This window comes from Chinchilla lanigera, unplaced genomic scaffold (assembly GCF_000276665.1).
Source record: "Chinchilla lanigera isolate Chin_1 unplaced genomic scaffold, ChiLan1.0 scaffold00090, whole genome shotgun sequence".
In the NCBI taxonomy this organism is placed as follows: Eukaryota; Metazoa; Chordata; class Mammalia; order Rodentia; family Chinchillidae; genus Chinchilla; species Chinchilla lanigera.
Window position 1 is genome coordinate 4,612,598 of NW_004955491.1, and position 16,734 is coordinate 4,629,331.

The 16,734-nt window shown below is 48.8% G+C and overlaps 1 protein-coding gene across 1 annotated transcript in view; it reads right to left on the reverse strand.

Annotated features, from left to right (window-relative positions):
• Window positions 1–7,364: 7,364 nt before the first annotated feature.
• The window catches only part of Znf746 (zinc finger protein 746), a gene marked incomplete at its 5' end in the record, with an annotated part of 22,396 nt that continues 13,026 nt past the window's right edge, over window positions 7,365–16,734 (reverse strand). The window contains 3 exon segments of the mRNA XM_005404753.2: window positions 7,365–9,912; window positions 10,910–11,035; window positions 11,477–11,668. Coding sequence (XP_005404810.2) covers window positions 8,798–9,912; window positions 10,910–11,035; window positions 11,477–11,668 — 1,433 coding nt within the window.

The following is a 16,734-nucleotide window of genomic DNA, read 5'->3' on the forward strand; positions in this document are numbered from 1 at the left end:
TTATTATTTTTTTTGACAGGGTCTCACTATGTAGTTCAGACTGGCCTTGAACTTGCTACATATAGCCCAGGCTGGTCTCTAACTCATGGCAGTCCTTCTGCCTCAGCCTCCAGAGCCCCCTTCTGACTTTAAGGAGCAGTCTGATTAAAAAAAAAAAAGAAAAGAAAAAAACTTTTTGGAATTTGTGAATTCCTTTGCAGCCAGTTTTTATAAATCCTTAAAAATGATAAAATCTCTTAATTGTGTGGATAAAACTACCTAAACATACCCTTCTAATTTTCCATATCCTCACTAATATAGTATTTGTTTTCTGCATCACTGAGAGAGATCTGAGGAAATCTCCAATTTTCTTTCTTTTCCTTCAAATTCAGTTTTTGCTTTATGTATTTTTGAAGCCATGTTGTTAGGTACATTGAACTTTATTTTTTCCCAGATGACAGGGACCATTTTCATCCTAGTAATGCTGTCCTCAGTAAAGCCTGTTTTGTTTTGTTCAGTGCTGTGTATGTCCACTTTATTTGGTTTAGGGTTTGTTGATATGTTTCTTCCCCTCAGTTATCAATGTTGAATTATTTCACACCTTTAATTCTTAGGTCTGTCGTGTAAACAGCGTGCCCCAGAATGTCAAGCACCATTTTGCCCTTACCTGGGAATTGAGACAGAGGACAAAAGATAGAGGTGCCCCCACTGCAGTTTCATGTGATCAAGAGATGCCACCTCAGAATGGGCCAGCACTGACTATCTCCCAACACACAGACGGGCAGACTTTGTCTCCTTTTGTGGAGTCAGGGGATGGCCCTGGTCCTTTTCAGCGTCTTTCTTTCACTACAGGGAAGAATCAGAGAGCGCTTGACATTTGTGCCTGGGAGCGCATGGGCACGTAGGGACATGAGAACAGTTTTTAGGGTGGAGATTTCTGAAAGGGCAGCCCCTCCAAGTTGAGAAAGGTGGAGCTGCTTCTGCTCCATCCCAGGTGTTCTTCATCCCTGGTGATTATTAGTAGAGACCTGACCGGCTTTCTTGCCTTCCTACAAAGGGCACAGAGGTCAGTGAGGTGGGGGGACTCTGAGGCTGACCAGCTGGCTACAGGCCATGATGCCTATCCCATACGGAGCTAGGGGCAAGGATTGCCAGCTCCCTGCTGGGAGTGATTCTTGCACTATAAGGGTCAAGGTGACACACAGATCACAGAGTGACAATAGGTGGCCACAGCCGTGGGTGGAGCTGAGCTCCACGAAGGTCCCACGTCAACAAACAGGAGTGTATCCTCCAGCTCCTGTGCAACATCCCAAGAGAGAAGGAAGGATTTGCAAAGGTCTCAGCCAGTCTGGTTGACAGAGGCAAGGGAAGATGAGAGGGACAGGAAGGACAAAAGGTACAGAAGTACCAAGAAGAAGGGTTTGAGGTGCATCTCAGATCTTGCCTAAAATCGAGAGGAGGGAGGAAGGACACAGCTGTGAACACTGCATTGCACTGAAGTTCACATATAGTGTGGCTGGGCATGGTGGTGCACGCCTGCAATCCCATAACTCGGGAGGTTTGAGACCAGCCTGGGTTACACAGTCAGAACCTGTCTCAAAAAACCAAAAAACAACTCCCCCAAAACTGTGTATGTGTCTGTATATATATATTTTGAACGGAGACTGGAATGAGACTTTCTGATAATAGAAAGAGACGAGATATATTGGAATTTCAATAAGACATCATTATGGTACCAAAAGGCAGGGTTGACAGCACAATTACAGGTGGTCACTGGAGAAAGAACAATTCCATGTTTATGCCCCAGTGAATTCAGCCCACACAGATGGACTTCTGTTTTCTAATCTGATATTTTGTTCTTTGACCAGAGATCTTACTTTCTTTAGTGAGTATAGACAGATTTGCATTTTTCTAGCATTTCATTTTATTGTCTTTTCTTTACTTTTCTCCCCTTTCTCTTCTATTAGATTAAGCAAATTTTCATTCTCACCTTTTCTCCCTCTTTTAAAAGCCATTCCATTCTTTTTTGTGGTGTTAATATACATTTTATTTATTTATTTATTTATTCTTTTGGTTTTTTTCCGGTACCAGGAATCGAACCCACGATGTCGCGCTTGCCAGGCAGGCGCTGTGCCGCTGAGCTAAATCCCCAGCCCCTAATATACATTTTAAATGTATAGGTTTGACTTACAAAGTCCAAGTGAAATTGGCATCTCAGCCCTCTCCTTGAAATCAGAAAGACTACAAAACGCTATCATTTAAAACATACTCCATCCTTCTTAATGTTACTGCCTAGTATTTTAGTTTAGTTACCCTCAAATTTGTCTTTATTATTGTTTTATAAAATCAGTACATGTTAGGATTTACCTGTTTACTAATTTATTTTTTCCACCATTGTCTCTGCTTACATCCTTCTTTTTACTAGGTTCAAGTTGCTTCTTCCCAAAGGATAACTCTTTGGGATTAGTTTTCTTTCAGTGAGGATCTATGAATGGTGTTTCCTGTTTATATTTTCTGAAAATGTGTTTGATTTTGTTTGTTGTATGATAGTTGATCGTGGTATAAAATCCAAGATGACTGTCATTTCCCTTACCACTTTGTAGGGGCTAGTCCATTGTCATCTGACTCTGTTTTCATCATAAGAGTCTGCTGTCAATCTAACAGTTTTCCTGTTTTGGCCATTTGTCTTTTCCTCTGACTGCTTTTAGGATTACCTCTTTGTTTGGTAGAGGCTATTTACTTTACTCAAGACTTATGCCTCTTGAATTTGAGGATTTATGTCTTTCATTGATTCTTAAAAACTATTAGTAATTTTCTTTAAAAAAAATACAGTGGTCCCTTGGTTCACAAACTTACTTTGTTCCATAATTCTGGGGAAGATAGCCATGGTCATATTTGTTACCTGATATGGAGTTCACCAACGGAAGCAAAATTTTGACAAATGCTTCTGTTGGGAACTGAAGTATTACTGTGTTTCATTTCTCCTAATTTCCTCATCACTTTCTAGATGAGAACATCTGATTAGATAGATGTGTAAGTGTTGTCCTTCATTCTGGGTACTCTCTCTGTGTAGCTTTGGTTTAACTATGGCTGGCCCTCTGTATTTGTGAGTTTAACATAAAATGGTATTACATCCATTTAAAAATGGCATTTGTACTGAACATGTAAAGACTTTTTTCTTGTCATTATTCCTTAAATAATACTGTGTAAGAACTATTTCTATAGCACTTACATTGTATTAGATAAGTAATTTAGAGATGATAAAATAACCAGGAGGATATACATGGGTTACGTACAGTATTATGCCATTTAATATAATGGACTTGAACATCTGAGGATCTTTTTGCCCATGTGAGAGTTCAGCTATGGAAGAACTCCCCTATGGCTACTAATAGATAACTCTAATTGTTTCTGGCTATGTCTGGTCCTATTGGTCAGCCATTCCATTAATTAATTAGAACATTTAGGTTTAACCATTTTTTTCCAATGGCTGTACCTTTATTTTAGAAATTCTTTTGGTTTCTTTTTCAAATGTTACTTTGATTTTTTTTTACAGTATCTTGGTTTTTCCTAAGTTTGGATTTCTATTGACTCTGTTTTTTGTATTCTCTTTGGGAATATCTTTATACGAATTCAAGTTCTTGTATTCTTATCCCACTGTTGTGTTCTCATGAACGTTTGATTGTCTCTTTGTAGTTTTGCCATGTGTAATTGTGTTTGTGTTGAGCAGGGATTGCGCTCTCCATCGTGGGATGGCTCCTCCTGCTTTTAAGTTTGCTTCAGCCCGAAACGTCAAGCGCTGTCGTTGGTCTTGGTCCAATTTTTATGTTAATTTATCAGCTCTGTAGATAACGTAAACTTGAATGACAAACCTGCAAGAGCTAAGAGCTGCACTTTTGAATTCTGGAGGAGGATCTCATTTTTCCATAGCCATCATCCAGTGCCCAGCCTGAGATGGACAAGGTTTTGTCCTCTGGCAGCTGTGCAATAAGGTCATTAGATCTCTGTTCTGATCATGCCAGTGGGCTGCAGAGTACAAGTGACCCCAGCTCTGGCTGTGAACCCCTTTAGGAAATACCTCATTTTTTCATGTTCTTGGTGAGTGCCAAGGACTAGAGGCAGGGCCCAGCACCCAAATCATTTTATAGCTATGAAGGAATAAAGGTTTCTTTATGATTTGTAGGTATATTAACTAATTTTATTTTTTTGAGACAGGGTCCACTATGTTGGTCAGGGTGGCCTTGAAATCACTAGTCCAGGCTGGCTTCAAACTCAGTGATCCTCCTGTCTCAGCCTACCAAATGCTGGTATTACAGGTGTATGCCAGTGTGCCTGTCTATTGCCAGATTTTCCCCTCTTCCTCTCCTTCTCCCTCTCTTTTGTTTTTTTTTGAGGGAGGGTCTTCCTGTGTAATCCAGGCTGGCCTAGAACTCTCAGCAATCCTCCTGCCTCAGTCTCCTGAGTTCTGAGATTATTGGCATGTGCCACCACATCTGGCAGGCCTCATCTCTTTTTCTTTTTCTTTCTTTCGTCTTTCTTTTCTTCTTTTCCTTTCCTTTCCTTTTCTTCTCTTCTCTTTTCTTTTCTTTTCCTTTCCTTTCCTTTCCTTTCCTCCCCTCCCCCTCCTCCCCCCCCCTTCCTCTCTCTCTCTCTTTCCTTCCATCTTTCTCTCTCTCTCTCTTTCCTTCCTTTTTTGTTTTTTTGAGACAGGGCCTCACTATGTAGTTCAGGCTGGCCTTGAACTTGTGATCCTCCTGCCTCAGCCTACTGAGTGCTAGGGTTACAAGTATGTACCACCATGTCCTGCATGCCTCATCTTTAAACAGACAACTTTTATACATACACACACACACACACACGCACACACACACACACACACAAAGGGAGGGGAAAATAAGATGACAGAGTCTGAGCAGGGGTCTGTGGGAAAAGCAAGGAATGCAGGGTGATGCTTTGAAGGGGAAGTAGTTGCCAGATGGATAGGATACAGAGCACACTGCAGAGGGAACAGCGCAAGTACAGGGAACAGCATGGTGCTCAGGGAAGGGGAGCTGCATGTGGAGTGAGAGTGGAAAACAACAGAAGCCCCGTGCGAGGGGTTGATGTGCCGTGCTGACGTTTGGGTTTAAACTCATGATGATGGGAGTCGTTGGAGACTTCCCGGTCAGAAAGGTCACCGGGGCCAGGGTCAGGCCCACAGGCTTTAGCAAACCTCCTGGGAACTGGAAGGCTGACAGCTAAAGGACAGAGAAAATGAATCACTTCCGAGTGGCCAGGACCATCTCCAAAGATCAGGAGCTGCTGAAATGGCTCGAGCACAGCTTGATCCATCTTCTCTTCAACCTGTGTGTGAATGTGACGATGACGGTGCTGCCACCTGACCACAGGAAGGGGGAGAGGGAAGGGCCATCTTCGGAAGTGTCAGGAAAAAGAGAACAAACCTGTGAGAGGACGCAGGTGCAGAGGGAGGGAAGAGGAGCTGGGCAGCCGGTGAGCACCTTCCGATGGGTGCAGAGGGTGGCCGAGACGAAGGAGTGGCTGGGAGTGATTGGCCTCAGATGTCTTCATTTTGGCACCAGTTATCTTGGCGTGACAACATATATCCGTGTTCCAGGAAGTATCTGGCCTGGCCTTGGAGCAGTGACAGAGCTGCTCTGAGATGTGGGGAATGAGGTAAGCTGGAAAGTGGCCCCAACATCAAATCCTAGAACCTGTGAATCTGCTGCTTGCACAGCAGAAGAGACTCTGCAGATGGGGCTAAATTAGACCTTGAGGGCTGGAGATGGTCTCAGCACTAGAGGTTGGTTGATATGCACAAGGTCTGGTTTCTCCCAGCACTGCAGGGGAGGAAAAAGGAAAATTCAGATCTGAAGAGGGACAGATTATCCTGGTGTGGTCAGTGTAATTGAAAGGCTTTTTACGAGAGGGAGGCAAGAAGGTCATTGTCAGAAAAAGATGTGCTGATGACAGAACCTGAGTTTGGAGCATTTTCCTTCGGAGGAAGGGGCCATAAGCCAAGGGGTACAAGCAGCTTCCAGAAGTTAGGAATGGAAAGTAGACCAATTCTCCCTGTGCCCACAGCAGGAGTGCAGCCTCACTGACTCCATAAGCATAGCTCCTGAAGACTCTCTAGACTTCTGGCCTCCAGGACTATAGGACCACTTTGCATCAGTTAAGCTACTTACGCATGTGGCAACTTATTAAAGGCAGCAGCAGATGAACCTAGAGAGGAACAACTGTGCTCGCATCCTTGTGATAGACCAAGAGTTCCTGGAAGTTGGTGGGCCAGTGGTGACTCCTTCCATGGCTGGGTTTGGTCTCTCTGGTGTCCCACCTACTTCTGGGTGTCCCAAGCTGACTTCAACACCTCTGACCCAAGCCTGCTTCTCTTACACTCTGTTATCACCTGAACCCAAGGCTGAGGAGTCCTCCATGTAGCAAACCATGGTCAGGGCTCAGGTCATGACCTTCTGATCCCCGCGTGGAGGAGGAACTGTGAATCCGCAGCCCCAGAGGTGGCTCCCGCTGGCCTCCAACCCCTGGACATGTCTAGTGGGGGAGAAGGACCAGCACAGGGGAGGGCGTGGGCTGGTGAGGAGTGCAACTCTTTCCCCATTTCTGTGGCAGGCCTGGAGGAGCTGCCACCACCTCCCACGCGTATGTCCTCCATAGTAATAATTAAGGCAGATTTTACAATTTTCTTAAAAAGAGTATGACCAGGCCAGGCATGGTGGTGCATGCCTGTAATCCCAGTACTCTGAGAAGCTGCAAGATTGCAAGTTTGAACCCAGCCTGGGCAACACATGACATAGTGAGAATCTGTCTCAAAATAAAAAACAGAAAAAGGGCTGGGGATGTAGCTCAATGTGAAAGCCCTGGCTTTAATCCTATGTACCACAAATACAAACCAAACCAAACCACCAAAACAAAAAAGACCAAAGCCTTGAGACATAGTGTTAATAATTATCAACCCTGGTAGCTGGGGACACGGTTAGCCTGCCAGATACACTGGGCTCCAAGATCAGGATGAGAGCTACGGGCATCACCTGACTTCTGTCCAGCCAAGAAAAGGATGTGAGGACGAAATATCTGACATCCATTCTTCTTCGACATTCTGCAGATCTTCCAGACTCTCTCACCTTCATGTGTAGCATCTCAAACTAAGTGACAAACACCGCACGTATACTCTGATGCAAACTGACCTGAGGTGCTTTGATTCTTCCTGCTAAGGCCAACTTATCCCCCAGGAATCTTTCATCCACTCCTTGTTCCCTAGGACAGTCATCCCTCTGGGTCTACGGCGACCAAGCACAGGAAGGCACTGAGGAAGGGACCAGAGGGCCCATGGAGGGGTGTTAGAAGCATCAGTGACAGAGACACAGGTCTAAGAATGGGACCCACCAAATTGCCTTGGGTGCTGGTTAGGTTTTATTTTAACAGGATGTTTTCTGTTCATTTGTTTTTCAAAATATCAGTTATATCAATATTAGAAGTGTAAACAGGTACAAAATATACAGTACATAGAAACAGTTTGCTTAACTAGTCTATTCCTAATAAAAGTACGCAGGAGGGAGCTGGATGAATGGGCACCACGGTCTCTCCGGCCGCAGGGCGACAGGAGGACCGGTGGCTACTTCAACAGAATGCGAATGGATGTGTGTGTGTGGCGGGGCAGCACTGTGGTGGACAAGAAACCCGGGCCCCAGCCTAATTCCACCTCGCAGATACTCGAAGAGGTCGCAGCGAGCTACTTACCTATGACCGGCCTCAGGACGCCACGCACACCAGGCGGCCACTGTCCGCCCCGGAGCTGTGCACTCGCAAGTTCCTCTGGGGCCCGATCGTCACACTCGCGGGGCAGGACAAATGCTTTCAGAAGCAAAGCCTGAAAGCTTTTCTCCCCTAAGCTGATGTTCTGGAGGAGCAGCCCAGTCCCAAGCTGCTCTCTCGGCTCCTGGTACACGCCGCGCCTGGGCGAGGCTGAGCTGTGTCCACTTGGAGCCCTCACCTCGCCATCCCGAGGAGACCCGTCCTCTGCTTCCCAGTCACGGCACTGAGCAAAGGAGATGCAGCGTGGACGGGACGCACTGTGAGCGTGAGAGCACGACAAACGGCAGCACGCAGAAGCACTGGGGCGTGGGCCAGTGGACTGTGTCCCTGGCGCTACGGAACCCAGACAGCCCCAGCTTCCTTACCTGCCAGACCTAATGCTACAAGGCCACGGGGGCCCCGAGGCACCTTCAGGCTCCTGGGCGCGGGTGCCGCAGATGGCCCCAACGCGGGAGCAGTCAGGCCAAGGTTCTGGGGACAGCTGACCCTGCAATGGCTGCTCCTAGGTGGGTCCCGCCTGCAGGACTGGACCGGCGTGGGAACACAGTGGACACTTAGTTCCCATGGGGCTGTGTTCTAGGCACCGTCCTTTGGAGTCAGCGCGGCGGGGTGCCCAGGGCCCCCTTACCTCCTGTCCCCCACACTCACCATGAGACGCCACAGACAGGGAGCACACACCCTGGAAACCAGAGGCACACTACAGAACTTCAGCTGCTGCTGCTACTCTTTTCTAGCCTTTTCCTCAAGAATTAAAAGAACAAAAAAACCGGGTATGCAATTAAATTACTTAAATTCTACCATGGTGTTCAGTTTCAGAGAATCCTGCTTCGGGGATGGAAGCGTACTGTCTGAGTTCTCTTTTTCCAGTGATCAGCTCCGCAATGTGGACGTTTGGTTCTCTCCCTTTCTGCCTCCGCGCCTTCAAAGCCACGTGCTGTCTGCACGCTGGCTCTGCACATCTGCAGCCAGCAGGGGCCGGGGGTGAGGCTCACAGGTCCCCTCCATCCGCGGGTCCCAGCACGCTTAGGCCACAAGTCCAGTCGGTCACGAGGTCTGTGGGGGCCAGGGGTGCCTTGGCGGCAGGGCTCTTGAAGGGGTCGGGGGGTGCAGCCGGCACGGGGGGCAGGGGCTGCCCGCGGGCCGGCGTCTTGGCGCCCGCGGCGTGGTTGCGCTGGTGCTTGCGCAGGTGGTCCTTGCGGATGAAGCTCTTGCCACACACGGTGCAGGTGAAGGGCCGCACGCCCGTGTGCGTGCGGTAGTGGTCGATGAGCTTGGAGCGCTCGGTGAAGCGCTTCTCGCACTCGGTGCAGGGGAAGGGCCGCTCGCCCGTGTGCAGCATACGGTGGCGGATGAGGTGCGCGGGCCTGGTGAAGCAGCGGCCGCACTCTCCGCACCGCAGGGCGCTGCTGTCCCGAGCGCTGCTGCTGCTTCCGCTGCCACCCACGCCGCCGCCGCCCCCTGTGGCCGTGGCCACTGCGGGGGCCGCACCAGTGCCCGCACCGTCGGGCGGCCCGCAGCTGCGCTGGTGTGCACTCAGGCTCACCTGCAGCTGGAAACTCTTCCCGCACGTGGCGCAGGTGAAGGGCCGGCCCCCGGGCGGTGCTGCTGGGTGCTTCTTCAGCCCCGGCTTGTGGCCGAAGCCTTTGGTCCGGCCTGGATATTTGCAGGGCTCAGGAAAGGGCCTTGGGGCCTGGCTGGGGTCCAGGATGCCCTCCCCGCTGTCCGGCGAGGAGAAGGGCAACCCCTCGGGCCCGGTCCTTGGGTTCAGGCCCACTGGAGGCTTACAGCGGAAGTTCCAGCCCCACCGGACCCCACCGAAGAGCCAGTCCCCAGCAGGGGGTGTCTCCTCCTGGGCCACGGCAGGGCTGAGGTCGCCCAGGTCCCTCTCTGGCCGGGCCGGCTCGCGCAGCCCCAGCACCGGGTCCTGACTGGGGAAGGAGCTGCCCTGGCTCTCCCACGCCCCCTCCTGGACAGGGCTGGGGAAAAATCTTGCAGCCTGGCCGGGCGCAAACAGGGTCCCGTGCGCCTCCAGGTCTGTGGGATGCACAGGCGTGGCCACCACCTCCTCTTCCTGGACTTCTGTTTTGATCACGATTTTTACATCTGCTGAGAGAGAAAGGCAGGTATCATTCTGGCTCTTCCCTCCGCTGGAACTAAGAAGCACGGCTGCTGCTTGGCCCCACGGGCACCAGGCAGGGCCCTCACGGCCAAGCCTCAGGGCCACGGCTCCGGGGAGTCCCCCGGCCTTTGAGGCTGCAACAGACCCTAAGCATACCCAAGATCCGCCCCAGGCCCAGTTGCACTTTGGCTGTGAAGGCTAATCATGGATTCACCCCGAGTAAGATTCTGGCTGCAGGTGGCCAGGTGCCCAGAGGGCAAACGTACAGACTCGGGTTCAGAGGAATCTGAGACTGTGCCACAGCTCTGCCACGGCCAAGCTCTGGGCATCAGCACCCTGCCTCCAGCAGTTCACGTGCAAACCGCTCTGAGGCTGCGGAGGAGTCACCAGCTGACCTTCCAGAAGCACCTTTTCCTCCCACGTGGTATGCAGCAGGCACTCGACAGAGGCAGCTACCTCGCTCGTGCAGTATTAGTGCAGGAGGAGACTGTATTTGCGTTCACGCAGATGTGCTTTATTTCCTGCCCCAAGGTTTTAGGTCAGAGTTCTCAGCTTTAAGCACATCTGGGGGGGGGTGCTAAAGTAAGAAATTATTACTTTAGCAAATAACTGGCCTCCAAAACCTAATTAAAGGGAAAACTCATACATGAATTTGGTAGCTGTTCTTTAAAATTCTGCCCTTCAGACACTGTCTCTGGTAGCAACAATGTCTGCGAGGTACTGTGCCTTTGCTTCACTGTTGGTTCTGGGAGGAGGCCTTGCCTTCCAGCACCAGCTTATCAGAGCACACTGCAGCTGCACACATGGATGCTCTCAAGAGAGGCAGCGCAGCGCTGGGGATTTGGAAGGAGCCAGAGAACAGAATGTACGGAGTCATGAGAGCAGACGCCCAAGCGCTCTTGGCAGAAAGGTCAGGGTGGTCTCCAGTAAACAGGGCTCCCAGGCTGTGGCGCCCACCCTCCTCGCCTGCCACCTCGCTACCTTCTGTGGAGGCTGCCGTGTTGAGCTTCAGGGTTCCGTCTGAGCATGCTGAGGACGGGTGGTGGGGCGGGAGCTCTGCCTGCCAGGAAGTGGGTGGGATGGTGGTTGAAAAATTGGAATGGACGCCTGCAACGAGGAGAGACCAGAGCGCGTGGGTCAAGGAAAGGAGATGAGCAGAAGAAAACCACGAGAGGGGCTGGCAGCGAAACCCCAGAGCCCCCCGGACCTTTCCAAATGAGCACGACAACCTGGCATCTCTGAGGCCAGTGTCTTTCACCCCGTCTCGGAAGCACTAGAACACTAGAGTGTCACGGTCTTGTCCTCACGGCCCTCAACCAACAGGTGGCAGCTGGCGAAGTCACAGCGTGAGGCTGGAGGCAGGAAGAACAGGCGCGTGTCTGGGCAAGGGCCCGTACCGGTTGGACCAGAGGACCCCCCAGAAACAGTGTCTCTTGTCCCCGGGACCGCGAGGTGCTGTCTGGTACAGCCCCTGCCCACAGCTCCTCTCCTGCTCCGGGGAGCTTTCCTTGTTCCCTGCCATGGGCCCCGTACCTCGAAGCCACTCACCAGAGGTGGCATCTGTGGAGATGTCTCCTGCTCCCGAGTCCAGCTGGCTGAGGCCCCAGGGCTCCTCTCCCACGTCTGGTTGCCCGGCGGCCCAGGCCTCCACGCCCAGTGCCTGCTGCTCCTGCAGCTGCAGCTCCCCTTCCTGCTTGATCTGCATCAGGAGGTCGGGGGCAGGAACTGGCGGCCCTGACCCTGGGAAGGGAGAGCGCGTGAGCCCTTGGCTCCGGGCTGGATGCACAGCCGGCCAAGGAGACGGACCCTGGCCGCGTGAGGGCCCAACAGTAGAAGAGCCTGGAGGGAAGGCAAGGTGGCAGCAAACAGGGACTCCAGGGCCTCTGGGCAGAGGACATGTTCACATGGTATTGGATGCCTGGGCAGGGTGCGGGGAGTGAGGTCCCAGGGCTAGGGTTGGGCCCTAGAGAAGTCCAAGCTGCCTGAGGGAGTACTGTTCTCACTTTGAACACTGATGCCAGATGAAACTGGAACCCCAAGCACCCTCAGACCTACAACCTTACGCATAAGAATCTCAGTGAGCTCAAAGGAAATATTCCAGATGCAAGAATCATCAGGAGTTAGAGCAGAAGGCAAGTGACCTGCAGAGTTGTTCGAACAGGACTAGGCCTCAGGGCTGGGCCTTCCCGTCCATGTGGGCCGAGCTGCCTGCATGAAGCCGGGAGCCATGCAGCTCTGTCCTGTCTGTGAGACGGGGTCCAGGAGAACTCCATCCACCCAAGGGAGTGACCAGGGAGCTGCCCACTTGTCCAGGGCTACGCACAGGAAAGTGACCTAAAAGAAACCAGAGCCCCGTGTCCACGTGGAACCCACACAGCACAGGCCTCTAGGCTGACACACTCACTGAAAACCCAGCTGGGAGCCAGGGCAACTCAGGAGGCCCCAGCACAGGGCAGTGCAAACCTGCCCCTCCCACCCCTGGGTATCCCTACCATGCAGGCCACAGGGGCTTCCTCCAAACTAAAGCCAGGCTAAAGCCAGAGGAAAATTAAAATTTATCAACTAAAAGAGGAGCCAAACTGCAATGGGAGTCAAAGAAGACTTTATTCCCAAGAACTACAGGACACAGTTCCAGTGATGCAGGACAGGCCGAGTGATGCAATGGCAGGTAGTCTAAAATCGTCAAAGAAACAAAAGGAACAGAAACTCCAAAGCAAGAACAGTAAATTATTTTTAAAAAGGCAGATTTGAGAAAGAACTCAATAGACTGGAAATGATGTAAGTAACTATGGAAATGAGAAAATTAAATTGCTTAGTAGACTAACCCAGCTAAAGAGAAGATTAGTGACTGAGAAGATAGATCTGGAGAGTAAGGCACTGAGACATAAAAAATGGAAAATTTAAAGAAGAGTCAAGAGCCACGCAGGAGAAAATGGGAGTCCTAACATATGCTGATAGAAATCCCAGAAGCGGAGAATAGAGAAAAGGGTAACTGGCAATAGGTTAAAAAGTAATGGCTGAGAACCTGTCAAAATTGAAGGGATATACCAATTTGCAAGCAGGAAATAAAAATAAGGCCATCGGAAGATAAAAGAGTATCTCTAAAATGCTAGACTGGCAAGTGCAAGGTCGAGTTTGATTCTCAGTACCAAAGGAAAAAAAAAGCTAGAGAAGCTATGTGTCAACTTATTTTACAAGGCTGTTATAATTTTGGTTGCACAAACTAGAGGACAGTTTATGAAAAATGTACAAAATAATCTCATTTATGAATATACATGCAAAGATTCTAAGTTAAAGAATTACAAATTGAACCTAGCAATGTATTTCCAAAAAGGGAAAAAGAGATATTATGAACATTAGGTTTATCCCGAGAACTCAAGGATAAGACCACTCTGGAGAGCATAGTAATATAACTCACAGGCTTACCAGATTAATGGCAAAGACAGTATCATCATTTTAAAAGATGTAGAAGTAGCTTTCTACTCCTCTACTTCTGGCATACAGCTGACTGAATGTGCAGAGACACCATCCAGGAAGGAGCATGTGAAAGCGCTGGGCACAGTATAAAAATAAAAGGCACTTTAAGCATGGATGCTCTACAAATAAAGTAAGGAAAGCAGAGGCCAGAAACGCTAAGAATGCCGAATCTCTGATGGTATGTGGGAGGACATCCCATCTCCCGCTCCACAGGTAGCATGCACACCACCGGGGAGGAGGAATGAAAAGCCGGGGGCCAGGCAGGCAGGAGGCTGTGATGCAGATGGTTTTCGACCCTATGTAAACCAGGGACAGCAGGGACAACATTCCCAGCGGACTAAACTCATAACCCAAAGCAAGAGCTGTGTATGGAAGCAGGCTGCCTTGCCTGGCCTTGGCCCTAGGCTGAACAGGGAGAGGAACACTCTCTCCAGGCAGATGACACCCACAGGCCAGCACGCCAGGATGTCTGGTGCCAGGCCTCATAGAGCCAATGTGGGCAAGACTGCAGGTGGTGGAGCCCTGGGTCTGTAAGAGCACCAGGTACCTAGCAGAGGTGCATACATGCTCAGTGTCGGGGGAACAAGCTACAAGCTTCCGGATGATGATGTGCTGTGCTCACAACTGCAAATGGCTGAGTCCCTTGGAAAACCAGCTACCTCCAACAGTCAGCAGGCAGACTGTAAACTGCAGAATATGATCCACAAATCCTCTGCACAGTGGAATATTCCATAGAGAATACAGATATTCTTTGTTTAATGACTCTCCTATTTAATGCTCCTTAGACTTAGGATCTGTTTTTTTTTTTTTTTTTTTTTTTTTGTACAGTTCTGTACATCTGGTTGATTGAACCTCAATCTGTTTTGTACAGCAAACCTTGTGTATAGTGCTGTAATTTTTACTGATTGTCCTGTACTGTACAGTACTGTAGTTTTATGCTGTTATATATTATAGTAGTGCATGTAAAAGTCACGCAAACAAAAGCAGTCATCAATTTGTAATTTTCTTTGACCATTTCTTTATTTTGACTATTGCAATGTACATACTTATGTCCAATTCCTCACTTAATGAACAATTCATTTAATGACCTGGTCACAGGACTGTAGTTTGGTCATCAAATGAGGAATATTTGTGTAACATTTAATATACTTAGAGAAATAAAATGGGGAACATTTGAGAAGTAAGAGATTATCAAAGCTGCCCAAATTTTGAATACACTTTTAGAACTATAAGATGAAGTAAATGAAATTCAAAACTCCAGTCTGTGGTTAAACATCAGAGTGGAAAGAAATGAACAGAGAATGGTGAATTAACTAAAAGATCAAGAGAAATTATTCAGACCTCAGCACAGAGACAGAGCTGAAAAATACATAAAGAGGGGTTCAAGGTTATTGGGGCTGTAAAAACATTCCCAAATAAATGATTAAAGAGAAAGGGGCAAAGCAACCAAAGAGAAAACACCGCCCATTTCCCCAAACTGGTGGAAAATGTGAGCGATAAAGGAGAAAGAAGCAGCCGTAAAATTGCCAATCCCAAAGACAGCCCTAGGAGCAGGCAGAGGATAAGGCAGATTATCCATGAAAGAGTGCCGAGCAGACTGCTGGCCCACTTCAACGATCAGGAAAAAGGGTAAATTACCCTCCAAAGCTAAGGGAAAATAACAAACTAGAGTTCTCCTTTGCAAATGTAGGGATGGAATAAAGGTATTTTCAGACACAAATAAACTCATGTAATATAAACTCATTACCATCAGGCCCACAAGTAACTTCTAAAGCAGGCACCGCCAACTCTCGGCTCACGGGCTGCTTGCGGCCCTGGGCAGCCAGTCATGTGGCCGCTGACGACAGTAAACCTTTAACACTGTTACGGGCGTTTCGCTGATACTTTTCACAAACGGACTGCGCATGCTTGAGCGCCAACTTGCTAGCAGACACCCGGATGCTCCGTAGGGACGGGTGCGGCGCAGCGCGAACTCTGCCTCTCGTGACCCCCAGTTACAACCCCGCAGTCAAACCTACCTCGAGTGTCTCAGATGTCACAAACACACGTGCAACTTGGGACGTGTGACTTCGTGATTACCAACAACTGCACCTCAAGTCACCTACACGTGTGTGAAAATGGGCAACTGTTACTAAGCAGATGTGTAAGTTTTCTACTTGGTGTTGTATTATTCTGTAAAAGAATACATTAGAATATGAAAAAAGGAAGTTATGCTACACTGACTATATATTTTATATGGGGCCCAAGATGATTTCTTTATTCAGTGTGGTCTAGGTTAGCCAAAAGGTTGGATTTCCATACTCTAAGGGAAGAAAAACAATTAAGCGTCCACTACAAGAATAGAACACCCCCCCCCTCCCGCCTCTTTCTTTGTCTTTTTGAGGCAGGGTCTTGCTATGCAGTTTAGGCTGGCCTTGAGTACTCTGTAGACCAGGCTGGTCTGAACTCACAACAATCCTTCTGCCTCAGCCTGCCGAGTGCTGGGATTACAGGCGTGCATCACCATGCCCGGCTAAAACTTTCAAACTAATTAAAATAACCATAGTTTGAAGAAGAAAAAAAACTCTAAATGAATCATCACCAAAGGAAAAGTGGGGGGTAAAAGAAGACAAAAAAGGCCAGAGTAAGGACTACCTGCACATGAAGATGGCAGCAAAGGACCAAACACACGAGAGACCATGATCAGTGAGGTGTGGGCCAGCGAGTTCCAGCAAGACAGACAGCGAGGCTCACACCCCTCCCTGTGTGTTCCAGCGGCCACGTCGTGAAGTGTGAAGAAACACGTGAAACAGATGTTAAGGGTTCACTTACCAAATACTCCCAGCATTATTTCAATGAAGAGTCAATATAAAATAAAGTAATTTGCATATATGTATTTCACACATGCATCTTTCACACATACATTTTTGGTTTTTGGTATACAGTGTTCAAAATCTGGTCTGTTCTTTATCCTCACAGCAGATTTCAAGTGCTCAAGTGCTACTTGTGGTTAGTGGCTAATGTCATGGACATTTAAATGGTGAAGATGATCAGACTGAAAACAAGCAAGATCCAGCAACACTGCTGTTAATAAAAGATATACACACCTACAACAGAAGGACGGAGGACAAAGAATAAAAGATTTATTAAGTCAGAATTAACAATTTAAAAAATGATGTACCTGCACCATATCAGAACACATTTTAAAAATTTAGTGACTCAGGCCAGGCATGGTGGTGCACTTCTGTAATCCCAGCACTTGGGAGACTGAGGGAGGAGGACTGTTGCGAGTTCGAGGCCAGCCTGGGCTACAAAGTGAGCTCAAGGCCAGTCTGAACTGCACAGCGAGA